A 19,001-nucleotide genomic window follows, 5' to 3' on the forward strand; every position below is an offset into this window, starting at 1 on the left:
GGTCTAATCGACCTGGGCCCCTGTTGGCAAATTCCAACAAGCCCCAGCACTGATCAGTCAGTATAAATAACGGAGTAATGGAACCCAAGTAAAACAGATCAATTGGATGGAGGATGAGGTTCGGGGGTGGAGCCTTTGCCTAGAATTCGGGAGACTCTGGATTCTATTACGGAAAAAAAAAAATGATCCCAGTGATTGGATGTTATAAAATTCCTCTCTGTCACCACACCAACAGGAAAGCAGTTTGGCACTTTGGGTACACAGGGAACCCTGGGATATCGTCAGAGGCCAACTTGGGCTCAGAAGATGTGGGTGGATCTGGAAATATGCATTTCTGGCCAGTTCCTGGGCATTGCCCACACCGCAGAGGCTCAGACAGGGGAGTAGCCAGCAAGGCTGGACCTTTCTGAGGCCCTGTTGAGACTGGAAGATAATGGCTAGATAGCCTCATGGTTGCCCTGGAAAAACCAAAACCCCTTCAACGTGACTAACTAAAAAAACAAAAAGAAAAAACAAAAAAAGAACCACTCCGGAGTCACTCAGCCCTCCCTACCACAGCCTCTCCCAGTCTCTGCAGCAGGTCAGAGGGACAGCAGTGGTGGATGGGGAGGGTCCGTTCCTCGCTCACCCGGGCCTAGCAGGCAGTCAGGCCTGAAACAGGTTACCCTGAACTGCTTGTGTCCCTGCACCCAGCAAAATCAGTTTGCCTAAACTCCACCTCAACTCTAGTTCATCAACAGATTCAGAACTCTGTGCCTCCACCCTTACCCCGCCAGAGCCCAGCTCCGGGCATCAGTCCGTAAATAACAGAGGACCCAAACTCAGCTGCTGGACTGGGCTTGAGGATGTAGCTGCAGGGTAGAGAGCTTGTCTGGCATGAGAGAGACCCTGGGATCCATCCCCAGAATAAAAAGGAAGGAAACCTGATTGGTTGCCCAGTGTTTGGATGGTCTAAAAACTCAACCCTGTTACAACTGTTTCCAGTCCTTTCCAGGAGCCTATTCCTTCATTGTTTGAAAATTACATTTTGGAGAAAGCCTTGCCCAGGGTCATCCAACCTACTTTGTCACACAGACCTATTTGTTCTGTTTTAATATTTGTAAGTTTATGTGCATGCATGTGTGCCTGCGTGAGTTTATATGCACTGCGGGCACGCAGGAACAGCGAGGGCCAGAGGAAGGCATCAGATTCCCTAGAACTGGAATGACAGATGGCTGTGAGCAGCCTGTGGGTTGTTGGGAGTTGAACTCAGATCCTCTGGGAGAGCAGCCTGTGCTCTTAAGCACTGAGCATCTCTCCAGCGCCCCCCCCCCCCCCCGTGCAGCCCTAGTTGAAGCCAGTGTGTGAGCACACCACTCGCAATTCCCACACGTTCATTTCTTACAAACATTGTTTCCTTTGTGTGTGTGTGGAGAAGAGTGCATGGGCAAGAGTCACAGCACATGTGTGGAGGCCGAACGACGACCTACAGGAGTCCGCTCTCTCCTTCTCCCATGTGGGACCCCGGGGGCTCAAGCTCTGGTCATCAGACTGAGCAGCAGGCTCTCACCTGCTGAGCCTTCCCACAAGCCTTCACTCCTTAAATAAGGCACGTGTTATCAAACAATCATATCACACGAAGGACACAGACAGGTTTTGTTATGCATATGTGTGTATGTATGCACGTTCGAGTGTACGGGTACGCACGTGTGCAGGTGTGTGGGTGGGGGCGCTGCACATACAGGGAGGGTGCATGTGTGCGCATGTGTAGAAGACAGACATCAGCCTCAAGTACTATTCTCAGGACATCTGGCCTCCTCCTTGGAGACAGGGTCTCTCTTTGGCCCCATGCTTTACACTCAGGCGAAACTGGCGGGCCAGCCCCAAAGATCCCCTTGGCTCTACCTCCTTAGCGCTGGGATTGCAAGTATGAACCCCCACATGGGTTCTGGGTCTTGAACTTGGGTCCCTCACACTTGCAAAGGAAGCATTTACCAACTTGGTCATTCCCAAACCCCCCACAAATACAAGTTTTTTTTTTCCCTTTTTTTTTTCTTTCTTTTTTTTTTTTTTTATTAATTTATTCTTGTTACATCTCAATGTTTATCCCATCCCTTGTATCCTCCCATTCCTCTCCCCCCCCCCCATTTTCCCATTATTCCCCTCCCCTACGACTGTTCCTGAGGGGGAAATACAAGTTTTTAAATGATCATATCTTGAAGTAAAGTGATCAGACCGCTTTGCACACTTCCACTTTAGGGAGTAGCACCCACGAGGTCTGGACCTCACGCCCCGAGAAGCATCAGCAAGCATTAGGGACCACACGCCTGAACCCTCGCTGGAGTCTGAGTGGGTGGTGCTTGGGGGAGACTGGATTGATAACGCTGCTTTGGGGCCTTCCACAGGTCATTTCACCCTTTTCAGACTCAATATTCTCATCTGCAAATGGTCTTTTGCACAATTTAGCAGAGGTTAAACAACGCATTCTAGATACCTGACACTGGGCAGCTGCCGTCAGCAGCCACCCGATTGTTCGCTGGCATTTGAGGCAGCATAGAGCCCAGTCAGAGTTCTAAGAGTATTTCTTTATAGAGTCTGACAGAGGGAACCAAATGGGTAAGGTTCAAAGGCAAGTGGGTTACCACGGGAACCAGGAAGTCTAAGGCCGGTAAGGACCTGTGTTCACCACAACCCACAGGGGGCGCTGGGACTCAGCACATCGCTGTCTTTTGCAAACCTGATGGGCCTTTTACATTAGTGGATTTTACAAACCAACTGTGTGACTGCACTCAAAGTAAGGGGCACATCATGGATAATTGGCTGTCTCTGCCAAATGTGACTGGGGGGTGGGGGGGACCTTCACTTCCTATGTTAGTCTCTCCATGTTGTCTGGAAGTCTGATAATGAACAGAATTCTAACAATGATAATTTTTTTTTAAATGAAATCTTTTTATAAGGAGATAAAATGAAAAATGTAACCACAAAATAGCAAGGAATACCAGTCATTAAATAGTCTGGAATATAAGCCTGGCATACAGGAGCCTGAGGCAAAAGATTACTGTGAATTTGAGCCCGGCCTCAGCTGCATAGTAAGTTCCAAGCCAGCCCAGCTACAGAGTGAGACCCTATCTTGCAAAACCAAAATTAATAATAACGGTGATTATAAATATTATAAAAGTAACATCCTTTAAAAACCAAAGGAAGGCTAAATGAATTAAGGTTTTTTCTTTCTTTTTTATATTTATTTTGAAACAGATTAGCTTCAAACTTAATATGTAGCTGCGGATGACTTTAAATTTCTTTCTTTCTTTCTTTTTTGTATTTTGCTCTATTTATTTATTTATTTACTTATTTATTTACAGTGTCTCTCAATATAGCCCTGGCTGTCTGGAGCTCGCTCTGTAGACCAGGCCGGCCTTCTACTCAGAGATCCACCTGCCTCTGCCTCCCGAGTGCTGGGATTGAAGAAGTGTCCCAGCATACCCAGTGTTTATATGACGCTAGGTCTCAAACCCAGGGCTTCATGCAACACTGAATTGTCCCTAGCCTTTGTTTTAATTCTCAAAAGAGCAGAAGATATTATAATTCTTAAACTGATATTCAAATTAATTTTTTTGGTTAAAAAAAGAAAAAAGAAAGAAAGAAAAGAAAGCACAGTCAAATCGAGGCTAAATGGACGGCAAATTGGTTGGGGTCGAGTTTCAAGCAAACTGACCACAGAGGGATTTGAACACTAGGGAGATGCGCTCAAAGAGGACTGGCCCAGACCCGTCTGAAGACCTTGGACTCTCGGCAGTGGAGGCAAGGCCTCTCAGGGCGGCTTCCCTTCTCCACACACAAGAAGAGCCCTGCAGAACAGCAGAGCTGGTGAAGGTCACAGGAAATAGCTACACAGGGAGGCAAAGGTGATAGCAGTGACCAGCACCCCAACATAGCAGAGGGCGGCAGGGAATGTCTCCCAGCGAGGAGACAAAGTCTCCAGCCATGGCAGCCCCCCCGGCAGGCTGGTGGAATGGGTAGCTGGTGTTCGGTGTCAGGAGAGGGGAAAGAGGGAGAAAAAGAAAGAGAGAGCCAGCCAGCCAGAGCCTGTGAGAGAGCCCGGGACACAGCCAGTCCACCAGACAGGAGGAGGAGAGATACTTACTTGTCGGTTTATCCGAATCTTAATGATTCCAGTGAGGGAAACAGAACAAAGCAAAAGAGACAGATGTTAGGCCAGAGGTGGGTGGAGGTGGGCGGGACACAGGAGAGGCCAGAAAGGGTGATGTGAGCTGGCAGGCAGAACAGAGACAGGTGGCGAGGACTTAGGTGGAGAGAGGGATGGGCATGTCCCTGCCAGGGCCCAAGAGTACCAGGTAGAACCCCAATGCGCAAGGTCCGGGGTCTCCAAGCTGCCCAAGCCTGTGAGGCCAGGCTTGGCTCTTACCCCAGGCAAGGAACAGGATGGGAGGCAGGGAGAAGGCAAAGTATTCTGGGAAACAAGGGGCAGCACATTCAACTCCAGGAGGAAGATGGAAGAGGGAGAGGAGAGACATCTCCAGAGGTCCTGATGACCTCAGCCCTGGTAAACTGTGGCTTCCTCCTGAGCCTTCGACTTCTCTGTTTGTACCTGACTTTTCCCCCCTTCCTCCACAGACACACTGCTTCCTCCACCCAGTCTACACAGCCAGCCCTGGCTTTGCCACTCACTGGCTATGTGACACATTTCTTCTTGCCTATGCTTTTCTCAGCTAATCTGAAATGAATTTCCTTGCATGCTTCCTTCGATGTTAATCTGTTTCCCCTACTAGACTCTCTGTATCTTTTTTTTTTTTTTTAAGTAACAGTCACGTGTTCTCATCTCTATCCCCAGTGCCCAGGTGCTCAAAATACATTTTCTACACAATTAAAAGATGCTCTTTCAATCTCAGCTTGCTGCAGTCAAGTCCCTGGGCCTTGCCCAATTCCCATCACTGCCACCGCCACCCCCATCCACACCTGTGAAGCCTGCCCTCTCTTGGTCCCTCTCCCCACACTCTAGCCAGATCCAACAGTTGTCAGAACAGCCAAATGGTGAGCATCAGAGGCTAAGAAGACAGCCAAGCTGCGTCTGGGGTCCTTTCTTTGCCACTCTAGCTGTGTGACCTAGGGTCATCAGCTTCACCTCTCTGAGCTCCACCTTCTTCCCCTGTAAGGTGAGGTCACGTGTTATAGAGTGATAAGGTTATATATGAAATGTGAGACTGTGCATAAAGCGTTTATCACCGGGCTCAGTAAACACACCTCAGTGTATGTGAAGGACCACTATAATCAAAGTCAAAACACTTGAACAAGAAAAACACTTTCCTGACGGCCCTGGAAAACTGCCCAAGCCCTTAGCCTGACACTCAAGGCCTTTACCATCTAGGCCCCTGTAACTTCTTCTAAGTTTTCAGGCCCTTGCTGAGGCAGCTCCTCCCTTCCCTCAGTCTCTCTTCTGCCCTCAGACCTTTCTCTGTATTCCCCCATGGGCCAGCACAGCCCTCACAATGCTGTCCTGAAGGCTTCCCCCGACTCTCAGCTCCCCATCTCTGAGTTCCCTGGCACGCAATGCAACTCAGCCATTCAGACCCTCATTCATCCTCTGGTGGGTTTCTGCCTGCCTAGACAGTGAGCCTGGAGGGGACAGGGACAGGGACATAGAAAGGGGGGGGCAGGCACTCACGTCTATGTAGTTGGCAGAGATGTAGTCAGCATCCGGGTCTCCCAGCACTGGGTGCAGTTTCACTCGGTGACGGTCATCTGTGAACAGAGTGGCAGAGCAGGGCTGTGCCAGGGAGTCTAGCGCTTGGTAAGTGGGGAAGACCTCCTGGAGACAGGGGCAAGTGTCCAGGCAGGGATGCCAGGTAACCTTTATAAGGGCTCAGGGTTGATCAGTAAGCTGTGGGCACCCCATGAGGCTGGGCCAGGGGTTAGAGTCTGGGTATGGAGTTGAGGAAGATGAGCAGCAATTAGCTGTGTGACCGTGAGCTGAGATCTCAACCTCCAAATCTCATGTCTGAGAGAGGAGTGCACTGCCGCCCCTGTCACAGGACCATGAGTGAGACAACGGTGCAGCACACTATGTTCTCACCACAGCGGCCAAGGCCCTTGTGTCTCTGAGGATGAGACGACCCACTTCTTCACTCCCTCCTGTCACTGTGAGTCCCGGCCCCTTCCCCCAGAACTCACAGGCAGACACTGCTTCCTGCCGGCTGCCCTTGAGCTTGTCTTTCTTCTTCGTGGCATCCCAGCCTTCAAAGAAGCTCTGTCAAAGGGAATCTGATGGTCAGTGGGAGAGAGAGAGAGACCCCAAAACGAAGGCAGCGTGGAGGCAGGGCACAGAAAGGGCCAGGTTCAAAACACATGAGTGTGGCTGGAAGGAAGGTCAAAGTTCACAGAGTTTAGGCTACAAAAGTCTGAGTTTGAACTAGGAGGAGAAAAAAAGATGAAATGATAAAGATTAAGGGGGAGTTTAGGATTAAGCGCTGGCAGTGCTGGTGGTATGTATCCAGACAAGGGTGGCCGGAAACCAATCAGATGAGGGTCAGGGGTCAACCAGAGAGAGGACAGACTCGTGATCAGGGTGGAGATGAAATAGAACAGTGAGAAGCCAGACAGTCCGAGCTTGAAGCAATGGTCAGAGAGTCAAGGGCAAAGTGTTACGCTGAGGTGGGCACTGTCCGGGGAGGGTCCAGTGAGGGCTGGACCAAGAGTGGCCAAGCAGAAGCCGGGCTCACCTCATACTCCTGCTTGAAGCCGTAGCCCTCCGCCGTCCTCATCTGGTTGATGTGCTGCAGGAGGTCGGCCACACGGACTGCTGGGTGAAGCTGCCCTGTGTGATACGGGGAGCCCTTTCGGCCACATGGGCGCCGAGGAGAGCCCCCCAAGAGGCTGCTGGCCTCGGTGACCCCATTGCTTCGTTGGTCTCCTGCAGTCAGAGGGAGGGAAAAGGCCTCTCATATATATGTATGCCCGGCCCTAGAGCCAGGGAACACAGCCAACATGGAGGGTGGCTGGATCATTCTGTAGAGTCAGGCTTAGCAAGACCACCCTGTACGAGCCTCTGCAAACCTTTCCCTTCCGGGTCACGTTTCCCATCTACAAGATGAGCAAATCAACGGAGGTGACCCGTTGGGACTTCGTGGCTCTATCACCCTGTGACCCACTGACATCTTCACACCTCCGTGCTGGGTTCCACCGCTCAACCTGCACAGGGAAAGTTGGCAGAGACCTGGACCTGCCCTCCTCTTCCAGGGAACAATCTGGAACATTGGCAACTCCCAGCAATTACCCCCTCCCCATTCAAAGACAAGCCGAGCAAAATTAGCTTGCGCAGCCGCCCCCTCCACCGACAGTGCCAGGCACCTGAATAGAGTGTTTCTCCTGAGCCAGCACTTTGATTGTCAGCCAGTGAAGTGGCCCAGACGGGGGGGGGCACCCCACGGACCCCAGAACCTTCCAGACAGACACACCCCTTCCCTAGCGCTTAGAATCATCATCCTCAGTGACACTGTGCCTTGGTTCTGGAGCTCAGGCCTAAGGCTGAGGAAAACAGCCACCGTTTCTCCCACATGGAGCCCTCACTCACTGTCTGCCTCCCACTTGTGCTCAGGAAAGGCTGCGTGGCAGAGTGAAGACCTGTCCTCCACATGTCTCACTGGTCTCACCTGTCAGGGACTGTGACGGGATCTCTGGCAGGTGCCGCTCTGCCCTTCCCCGAGCCTCTCACGTGCTGTTCCCTTGATCTCAATATCCTTCCTCCCTGGTCCTTTATACTCAGAAAACTCTTACCTATCCCCCATGTCTCAGCCAAAAATGACCCCCTGGAGGCCTTCTCCATGGCAGGCCTATGCTCCTCCTCAGCAACCCACAGGGGAAGGATGAGTGCAAGATGCCCAGACCAGACTCCCCCCAACATCTGTGAGACCATTTCCTTGGTTTCCTATGCCCAGGTTTGAAACCTGCCTCCTGGCAGGAACTCAAGACCACAGAAGGGTCATCTTACTTTGCCATTACCCTCTCAGCAGCCTCAGTCCCAAAGATCCTACAGCTTAACAGAGATTAACTTCATCCTGTATTTAACTCTGAGTTCCTGTCACAGCTAGAGGAGTGTTTGGTACCTAGTTTATCATGTGGTCAGACACCCCACACCCTTAAACCTTACAGATGGGAAAGCTGAACCCGAAGCAGCAAGACGGGACTCCTGTCACAGTGGTAGGTATAATAAGGCTGCAAGATGGGTAAAGTGCTTCCCATACAAGCGTAAAGACCTGAGTTCAGATCCCCAGCACCCATGTAAGAAGCTAGGCTTAGTGTCAGACACCTGTCACCCCAGCACCTGGGAAGCAGGGAACTCGCTGGCCAGCCAGTCTAGCTGGGAGCTCCAAGTTCAGGGAGACCTTGTCTCACAAGATAAGGTGAAGAAGCAATTAAGGAAGGCATCCCCAAAACCTCTGGACTACACATGAGCCTGCAAACATCTGAATGCACATACACACACACACACACACACACGCACACACGCACACTACACATGAACATTTACACGCATGCGTGTACTTTGCCCACATGGACACTTACACACATGCATGTGTGTGAATGCCTACACACATTGCATGCACATATGAACCCTTATACATACATGGTCAGGCTCACATGAATATACAACTGCACCCATGAACACTTATATACACAAACGCACGAATTAGATAAAGAGAGGAGGAGATCTGTGTTTAAACGAGTCTGTGCTATTGCGATGTACACAAAAATAAGTATATTTCTTCCCTGTAAGACCCCTCGGGGCTTCCAGCATGTCTGCATGCATTTGAAATATTCAAGAGGCGAGTGGAAGGAGGACAGCTCCACATCTCAGCGTTCAGGGCTCTTCTGTGTTTTATGAAACACCCTTCAGGGGGCGGCAGGACCTCAGTGGAGAGTGACAGAGGCTCAGGCTCCATCAAGGCCCAGTTCTGCACGTGACCTTGCGGATGCTGCTTAGTCTGTCTAAACTTCCGCTTTTACATGTGAAATGGGAAAAAAAAAAAAAAAGCCGATGCTGTTCAACATGGCGGCGTAGAGGTTAAATAAGGCAACACGCGAGAGTCACCCAGAGCCTGGCACCAGCCACAGCCACCCACGGCAGCCACTGGCACTGTCAGTTGTTTCCAGGAAAAGGGAGTCCCAGAGTCCCTGAAAGCGAAGGCAGCTTAGCCCTTCTCCAGAGGGTGTCGCTGGTCCAACCTGAAAAGCCAGTTCCAAGAAGCAGCCACAACACACATTGAGGACACACAAGACTTCAAGAAGGGTTGGGGAGGGGGGCGGCTGGGGAGATAGCTCGGCCAGCAAAGCGCTTGCTACACAAGCCAGGTGGACCTGAGTTCAATCCCCAATACTCACGTAAGAAATATCCAGGCATGGTGGCGTGCACTGGGAGGCAGAGACAGTAGGACCCAGCATCCCTGGCAGCTCACAGGCCAAATAGTTTAGCCTAATGGATGAACTACAGGGTCCGCGAGAGACCCTGTCTTCTCAGGTGGTGAGTAATTGAAGAAGATACCTGATGTCAACTTCTGGCCTCTGATGCACACGCACACAGAGAGAGAGAGAGAGAGAGAGAGAGAGAGAGAGAGAGAGAGAGAGAGAAACATGCATACACACACAAATGCATACATACACACATACAGACACAAAGGATACTGACAGCTTGGCCCACAGACCCTAATCAGCCCACATGACCAGCAGGCACATAGGTGCCATCCATTTCTGATGACCAAGGACCAGGATGGAGCCAATGATGTGAAAGCCAAAGCTACATCCAGGCAGTTTACAGCTGAGCCCCCCCCAGAACAATGCAAGGTATTCTACAAATGAGGCCATGGGGAAAGGATGGGCTCCCATGCCATGGCCTGGTTTCCTGGCCTTAGAGAAGCCAGGTCCCCATACTCTTGGCTGTGGGATCTGAGAAGCACTCCCCACCCCATGCCAAGCTCTGTGCCAAGGACCAACTGGCTCACTCACCAGCAGGTTGATTGGGTAAATGCTTGCCTTGGGAGCATGAGCCCCAGTGACCACATAAAAAGCCAGGCATGGCAGCATCTGGCCGTAACCCCAATGCTGGGGGTAGGGCAGGATGGAGATGGGCTGGGGGCCCCAGTGCAGTGAGAGAAAAGCGGGAGCAAGCCAGCATAGGCACTCAACACCTCTGCTTCCTGGTGGCCTGATTCCGCTCTCTTCACCCTTCTCGTGTTGAGGGATTAAAACCATTGAAACAGTGAGCCAAAATAAGCCACGCCTCCCCGAAGCTGCCTTTATCTGGGCACTGAAAAGATCTAATACCTGCAACACAGTCTTCTGTTGTGAACCGAAATTGGGTCTCTGGCATACAAGAATCCTACCAAAAAAGGGTTGGTTGAGCCAACGGAGAGAGAGTAGACAAAGCTTGTGAAGGTTCTAAGACTCAGCTCCAGTCTCCTGGACACAATGGTTTTCCAGATGTCACAACCTGGTCTACATTATGTCCAACCTCCCCGTCCCAAACCACCCAAATCTCCCCTTTCCCAATGGCACTTGGCAGCAAGGCTTGTGGCCACCTGTGAGGGTTGAATGAAACAGGCCCTTTAGGTAGTAAGACCATTAGGATATGTGGCCTTGTTGGAGTGGGCGTGGCCTTGCTGGAGGAAGTGCATCACTGGGGGGTGGACTTTTAAGTTTCAGCAGCTCAGGCCAGGTCTAGTGGCTCACTTGCTCTTCCTGCGGCCTCTCTCAGCTATCTCTCCCAGCACCGCGACTGCCTGCCCGCCACCATGCTGACAATGGACTAACCTCTGAACTCTAAACCGGCCTCAATTAAACGTTTTCCTTACAAGAATTGCTTCACAGCCATGGAAACCCCAAGACCGCACCGTACCTCAACACCTACTCTCTCAGCCCCCACCAAGGGTGCCCAGCCCAGTGAGACACAGTCCTGGCCTTCCTCTGCCCGCCTCTATGCACTCATTTCTATTGTTTCTCCTTATGCGTTTGTCCTCCCCACCTCTGACTGCCTAAATCCTTCTGTGCCTTCAGACCCGGACCCATGCAGCATACACAAGTGCTGGCCATTTGTGAAGACATGGGCCACCTTCTGACTATGTAACCTGGACACGTGATGTCCCCCTCTCTGAGCCTCTTCCTGCCCCCCCCCAACTTGATTGTTTGTTTGTGTATTTATTTTTGAGATAAGTCTGAGGTAGCCTCCAAGTCCTTCTATAACCAAGGAGAACTCCTGCCTTCCCCAACCAAATGTTGGGTCGCCATGCCCTCCGGAAGTAATGCTTGTGGTCTAACCCAGAGCTTCTTTCACGTCAGGCAGGCACTTCGCCTACTGGAGCTATATCCATGGCCCTCTTTCTGTAAAGCGGAGGTGATGATCGCTACTAAAGCCATGTGAAACATCAGGAGTTCAAAGAGGCTGACTACGAAATGGGAATACGTGTTCGTCAAGCTCGGAAATGTACATGAAATAGATTCCCTGACAAATCCAACATCAAATTTGCATCACTTTCTGATATACGTGTGATATTTTTATAGACATATCAAAAAATCAAAAGTGATTCAAAAATAAGAAGTCTGAAAGCCTGACTCCTTTAAGGAAGTCGATTATGAATTTTAAATCTTGGGCTGGCGAGACAGCTTCGGGGGGGGGGATCCATGTACCCGTTCCCAACTCTGCCGGCCTGAATACGGTCCCTCGAGACCCACATGGTTAAAAGGAGAGAACCAAGTCTCACACGCTTCCTGTGACCACCACATACCCACACATATATGCATGTATGCACAGAAAAATAAGTAAATAAGAACATAACATATTTACAACTTCTCAGAACTCTTGATAGCACTAAATGTCTCCAGGACACACATGGAAGTTACCCTGATCCCCAGAGGGTCACTCTGGACTCCTTAGTTAGTCCTTGAGTTCCTCAAGCGAGGAGCTACATTCATTCACTTCTCTTCCTCTTCCTCCATCCTGCCCCCCTTTTCCAATAGCACTTAGCAGTAAGGCCTGTGCCCACCTCAACACCCACTCCTTTTTTTAAGACCCTTAAGGATTCTTATTTATTTATTTGTTTGTTTGTTTGTTTGAGGTTTTTGAGACAGGGTGTCTCTATGTAGTTCTGGCCATCCTGGAACTCACTCTGTTTTGGTTTGGTTTGGTTTGGTTTGGTTTGGTTTGGTTTTTCGAGACAGGATTTCTCTGTGTAGCCTTGGCTGTCTTGGACTCCCTTTGTAGACCAGGCTGGCCTCGAACTCACAAGAGATCTGCCTCCTTCTGCCTCCCGAGTGCTGGGATTAAAGGCGTGCATCACTACATCCAGTAAAATATAATGTGCTTTAAAAGAAATTTTTAAATCTTTCCATAAAGAAAACAATGCTCAAAAAGATTGTCTTTTGACAAATTCCACCACACTTTCCAGAAATTAATTACTCTAACCTCCCATGAAGAAGGAAAAAAGCAGAAACCCAATGCATTTATATAAAAAAAAAAAATCTGATACCAACACTAGCCAGGAAAAGAAGAAAGCAGAGCCATTTACAATAAGAGCCCACCAGGAAAGGCCACTTGAAGATCTTGAACAATAAATACAGTAAATTAGAAGATGTAAAAATGCCCCTCTCTTCATTAACACGCAAAAGGAAAGCCATGCCTATTGCAGTGCGTTCGGGAGAAAGGTCTGAGAAGTTTAATGAATGTTTAGTCTAAAACCGACTCAGTAAACCGGAACCTGAAGGGAGCTGTTAACCTGACAAGACATTTCAAATCTCAGACCCTCAGCAAGCTATTCTCCACATTTAAAGAATGAAAGCATCTTTTTTTTTTTTTTTAAGCCAATAAAGCAAGACAAAGACTTCTGCTATAAATGCTTCTACCCAATAGAATACTATAGCTACTGAGCGGTGATGTTCAGAAAGCCATGGAGAGAAAGGCCTAGAACCATTGTTCTCAACCCATTGGTCATGAGCCCCTTGGAGTCACATGGCAGATATTTACACTAGGATTCATAACAGTAACAAAATTACAGTTACGAAGTAATCTTATAGTTGGGGGTCACCACAACATGAGGAACCGTACGAAACGGCCGCAGCATTAGGAAGAGTGAGAACCACTGGCCTAGAAGAAACAGAAGCTCTGGTATCTGCAGATCCTCTGGCTGCGCTGGGAAACCTGAGAGATTCTAAGGAGAATGTCAATGAAGAAGTATGAATTTACGATCAAGTCACATATCAAAAAAAAAAAAAAAAAAAAACGCAAACCGGGTGTGGTAGCGCACGCCTTTAATCGTAGAGCTCGGATTCCAGAGGCAGGTGGTGGGGCTCTGTGAGCTGGAGGCCAACCTGGTCTACAGAGCAAGTTCCAGGATTAGGCAGTAATACATAGTGAGAGCCTCTCTCCAAAGGAGAAAGAGAAAAAAGAAGTGATGGAAAAGAATGGGAAAAGTTATTTTAAAGTGCACTGTTTGCAATAGCAGTCAGAAATAAAGAAAACAGTAGAAAGGTCAGCAGGTAAAGGGTGCTTGCCGGGAAGTCTGATGGTTTGAGTTCAATTCCTGGGACCCACAAAGTAGAATGAGAGACGTGACTCCCAAAAAGTTGTCCTCTGACCTACACACCAACAAACAGACAGACAGACAAACAGATACACACACACACACACACACACACACACACACACACACACACAACACGTAAGTAATGTAATTTTAAATTTTTAAGTAAGAGACCTAGGTATGGTACAGGCTGGTGGTAAAACATTGTGCTTGGTATGCACTGAGCCCTGGGTCCAGTCCTCAGCTGCAAGAAGGAGGGGGCCTGAACACACAGCTCACAAAGAATGTACAAGAGTTTCTGTGAAGAAGCAAGGTGATATGTGTCATGTTCAGAGAGGAAAGATGAAGCCACTTGAAAATATGATTCTAAGCCGGGCGTGGTGGCGCACACTTTAATCCCAGCACTTGAGAGAGGCAAAGACAGGTGGAGGCAGAGGCAGGTGGATCGCTGTGAGTTCAAGGCCAGCCTGAGTCCAGGACAGCCAAGGCTACACAGAGAAACTCTGTCTCGAAAAACCAAAAAAAATATATTTTTTTCTAAAATTTGTAACAAAGAGACTGAAATAAAATAAAAACCACGAAGAGCAAAAGGAGTGGGTGTGTCTCAGGTATTAAGAGAGCTGCGAGGGTCCTGTGATTTCAGCCCAGGGACCAGAAAACTGACTTGATAGAAGAAAGCCAGAACCCAAACCACACATCATGGTACCGTGACGCACCGACAGGGACTGACAACTCTGTGAATGGGTAAAGAGTGAGGGGCCCACAAGCTGACTCAGCAGGTAAAGGCGCTTGCCACACAAGCCTGGCAACCTGAGTTCGATCCCCCAAACACATCTGAATGCAGACCCCACAAAGTTGCCCCCCCAGCCTCCACATGTTCACACAGTACATGCTCCCCTGCCGCCCGCCCCCCGACCCATATCATACACACAGAAAATAAATCAAAACAAGAATTTTAAGAGAGAAAATGATGCAGAAGCTGTTCGTTATCCGTGTGAATAAAAGAAAATCCTTAATTCATGCCACACACAAAAATAGGTTCCAGAGAAACATTAAAATATGAATTGGAAAGCATTAAGTTCAAGGAAGCAAAGGGTTAAAAAAATGCCAAATGATGTATATATTTGTATGCATGTGTGTGCATACATGTGTGCATGAGTGTGTGTATGTGTGTGGGGGCATACATGGGTGCACAGGCGTGTATATACATGTGTGCAGGCAAGCATGTGTGTTACTGTGTGCACACACGCACATGCTCCTGTGGGTGGGTACACATGTGTGGCCAGGTGCAAGTGGACATGCATGTGGAAGTCAGAGGACAACACTGGGTGTTTCCCTCTATCACTCTCAAAGGTCTCTCCCCGGACCTGGAGCTCACCACTTCGGCTCCACTAGTTGGCCAGAGAGCTCCAGGGACCCACATGTGCCCAGCCTTTAATGGCTGAACTATCTCTCCAACCCTTGCCTGGTCTTTTAAAGGTCAGTTCTAGGACTTGAACTCAGGTCCTCGTGCTTGTGCGGCCAATGCTTTACAGAGTCATTTTCCCTTCCTGGCCCCAGAGAAAAAGTCTAAGGAGACAAAAAAAAAAAAAAAAAGCACAAGTCACAGAGGAAATCACTGACAAATGTGAGGACATTAAAATAAAGACTTTTCTATTCCTCCAAAGATGCTATAAATAACGCGGAAAGATGAGCTACAAACTGGGAAAAGATATTTGCAATTCATATGTGACAAATGATTATTATCCTGAATATATAAAGAACTCCTAAAAACCACTAAGAAAGCAACCCCCTCCAAAAAAAAAAAAAACCAAAAACCTAACAGAAAATGAGGTGGGAGATGTGAGCAGGCATTTCACGGAAGAAGAGGCCGGAATGCCAATCATGACTGGAAAATGCATCCAACCTCATTAGCACTCGGAGAAATGCAAATGAACACTATAGAAAATCACCATTTCATACAAACCAGCTCCGCCACGGGAAGGAGGCTGGCGGGTTTTAATCCCGGTGTACAGCAACAAAGTCCTTCCCGGTGGAAGGGGCAAAGCAAAACTGCTTTGGGAAACATCCTGGCCCTGGCTCACGAGGTTGAGGAAACAGGAACCTCATCACCCAATGAGTCTACATGTAGGAGCCCGCATGCAGGAGTCTCTAAAGACCTGTGGGCCAGTGCTTGCTCTCCACAGCCTCACTGTGGTAACCGGAAACCAGAAGCCCAACAGATAGTCACAAGGAACACAGCATGTTGGCCAGAGAGCTCCAGGGACCCTCACGTGCCTAGCCTTTAATGGCTGAACCATCTCTCCAACTCTTGCCTGGCCTTTTAAAGGTCATACGATGGAAAACTATGCAGCAGAGAACAGTTAATGAACTACGACAAAGCGAAGCATTCCTGTGGGCAAACGTGAGGGCACGACGTTGGCTTGGAAATTAGAGTGTGGGTTCCTTTTCGTGAAATTAGAAGATGAGTAAAAGTATACGTGTATGCGCACATGCCATCACTGACCTTAAAAGGCTAGAGAGAAGGCTGGAAGGACTGGAGAGGCAGCTCAGATGTTACAAGCTCACTGTCCTTTTGTTGTTGGTGGTTGTTTGTGTTGTTTCGTTTTGGTGGATGAGGTTGAGTTTTGAACCCAGGGACTCCTATGAGCTAGGTAAGCACTCTGCCAGTGCCCTGCCTTGCAGTCCAAGCATACACTGCTTTCACAGAGGACCCAGGTTGGGTTCCCAGCACCGACACTAGCTGGGGGGGCGGGGGCGGGGTGTAGGAGTTCCAACGCCCTCTGCTGTCATCCTCAGGTACTACCATCACATGATGGACATACACACACATATTAGGCAGGCACACATAAAACAAAAATAAATAAATCCTTTAAGAAACAATGGCCAGATAATTGTGAATACAAATTTGGGGGGGAGTATTTATATGAGGGTAGCAGGGGTGTTGTTGGAAGCGGCACTCTGCCACAGTTCTGATATTCACAGTTACGGCTTTAGCCATAAACAGTGGTTCAGTGTCATTCCCTATTTTGCTTTGTGTAAATCAACACTAAATAAAGTAAAAAAAGGATGGAAAATGAACAAAGTTAGGGCCTAGCACCTAGTAGCTGACTCGCTCCACTCTGGCCATCGGAATACAACACCAAGTGATTCACGGATGCTGTCTCATTTGCACACAGCAGCCCTGTGGGGAACTAGCTGGTCTACCAGGGGAGATGACCTTCTTCTCATCTTATATATGAAGAGACAGATGTCTAGAGAGCTTAATTAAGCAACTTGCCCTAAGCCACACGGCCTTATAAGGAAGAGAGTCCAGAAGCCAGCACAGGTCTTCGCGACTATAGACTGCTAGTCTCCTCCACAACTAACCCCCAGCTATGGGATCCCAGTGTGGGAAACAGTAGGCGCCCAATGAGAAGTGCAGGTGCAGCCGGGCGTGGTGGTGCACGCCTTTAGTCCCAGCACTCAGGAGGCAGAGGCAGGTGGAGCCCTGTGAGTTTGAGGCCAGCCTGGTCTACAAAGCGAGTCCAGGACAGCCAGGGATACACACAGAGAAAGCCTGTCTCGAAAAACAAAGAAGAAGAAGAAGAAGAAGAAGAAGAAGAAGAAGAAGAAGAAGAAGAAGAAGAAGAAGAAGAAGAAGAAGAAGAAAGAGAAGAAGAAGAGAAGAAGAAAGAAGAAGCAGAAAGAAGAAGCGAGCGAAAGAAGAAGAAAGAAGAAAGAGAAGAAGAAGAAGAAAGAAGAAGAAGAAGAAGAAGAAGAAGAAGAAAAGAAAGAAGAGAAGAAGAAGAAAAAGAAGAAGAAGAAGAAGAAGAGAGAAAGAAGAAAGAAGAAGAAGAAGAAGAAGAGAAGAAGAAGAAGAAGAAAGAAGAAGAAGAAGAAGAAGAAGAAGAAGAAGAAGAAGAAGAAGAAGAAAAGAAGTGAAGGTGTGCTCATCGCCTCAATGCCTCGCTGGCAGAACTCTTCTCAGCCTCTCCAAACACAGTGTCAGCACACCCAGTGTATTCTCTGAATTTCTGGGCAAGTGTTGATACACAGAAGGGAGAGGCCTTGGCAGGACTCTGTCCTGTGACCTCTGAGTCTGGTGGCTGGGGAGGAGCCAGTACTTACCCCGAGGGCTGTAGCCAGGAGCATCCATGAAGGATAAGCCCAGGCGCTCATCCTCCTGCAGGGTGCTCTGGTCTGTGAAGCTGCGGTCCACAGCACTCATCATGTGAGTCTTCTCCTGGCGGTAGTTGACAGTGGCTTTAGTCATGCTCACAGGCTTCCTGCAGAAGGAGACAGGTTGGAGACACTGGCACTGTGGGTGGGGCCAGCAGCACTCAGCTGTGGGCGGGAAGGCCCCCACTCTCAGAGCCCTTAGGCTCTGGATGCAGAAGGGACGCTGGCCTATACTTGTCACTGCCTGCCAAGAGCAGCCACGAGCTGGGTCCTTGTCTCCTATCCCTCCTGACTCCAAGGACTCAGGAGATGGAGGCCTAGTTAGATGCCACTGCGGAGCTCCCATCCCACAAACCGGGAAGATTAATCCATAGCAGGCTCCAAATGCCTGCCTCCCGAAAAATCCCTCCCTGGGAACCCCTTCCATCCTGCAGGAGGAGAGCCAGGCCTTATGGGGGCCTTATGAGGGTCTTCTCTGGCAGCTCACAGGTCACCCAGGAAACACCGGCTGTGGAACCCTATGGCCCATCTACCTGGCCGGCAAATGAGTGCAGCAAGAGGAAGGAAGGGCAGCCCTGGGACCTCTCATGGGTGGAGCCCTCAGGCTATGACTCCCAGGTACTTAGGGAAGGTGAGAGGCAGAGAACCCAGCTGTGTGTTTCTAAAGCTAAAAGGGCAAAAAGCCTACATGGAAATGGCCTGGGACCCATGTGGAGGCTGGGAAGACCCTGCCAAGCTGGCTGAACAGCAAGGCCCGAGAGAACCCTTCAGTGAGTGTATGCTGGCCTAGAAGGCAGTTTCCAGTGGTGTACCACAAGGCACTATTCCCAGCCAGGGGCCACCAGCCTCCTTGGAAAAACTACAAAAGCAATCAGACCCACAGAAGACAAAGCATGAGGTAGTGGGGGGGGGGGGCACTGAGGGGGGACACCTGACTCCACTGGCCTCCGGCTGATCTCAGTGTGAGAGCAGGCAGATGGAATTTAATGTACACACTCAAAAGTTCCGAATTTAGGTTCAAAAATTATCTGCACGAAATCACGGGGAGGGAAAGCAGCCGCGTCAGCAATTCCTTGGAGCAAAGGGAGAAAAACTGGGGGCTGGTTCTGGGAACCAACAGGATCGGGGGTGGGGGGTGGGGGGTACAGGTTCAGGAAGCTGGGGTGGGAGAGGAGGAGGCTGAACCTCAGTGGAGAAAAGTCACTGAAGGCCCGGAAGGTGATGTGAGCTGCAGGGTGGCTGGGGCGGGGTACAGAGCCAGCTCACTATAGAGGCAGT

General features: G+C 49.5%; 1 protein-coding gene across 3 annotated transcripts in view; it reads right to left on the bottom strand.

Annotated features, from left to right (window-relative positions):
* The window catches only part of Ptpru (protein tyrosine phosphatase receptor type U), an 86,455-nt gene that overhangs the window by 14,608 nt on the left and 52,846 nt on the right, over positions 1-19,001 (bottom strand). For all 3 annotated transcript variants that reach the window (XM_051170946.1, XM_051170945.1, XM_051170947.1), the window contains 4 exons: positions 17,673-17,830; positions 6,717-6,907; positions 6,169-6,244; positions 5,663-5,739 (listed from right to left, as the gene is read on the bottom strand). In XM_051170946.1, the coding sequence (XP_051026903.1) occupies positions 5,663-5,739; positions 6,169-6,244; positions 6,717-6,907; positions 17,673-17,830 (502 nt within the window). The remainder of the gene's footprint in view (positions 1-5,662; positions 5,740-6,168; positions 6,245-6,716; positions 6,908-17,672; positions 17,831-19,001) is intronic.

The sequence above is a fragment of the Acomys russatus genome, chromosome 29, assembly GCF_903995435.1.
Source record: "Acomys russatus chromosome 29, mAcoRus1.1, whole genome shotgun sequence".
In the NCBI taxonomy this organism is placed as follows: Eukaryota; Metazoa; Chordata; class Mammalia; order Rodentia; family Muridae; genus Acomys; species Acomys russatus.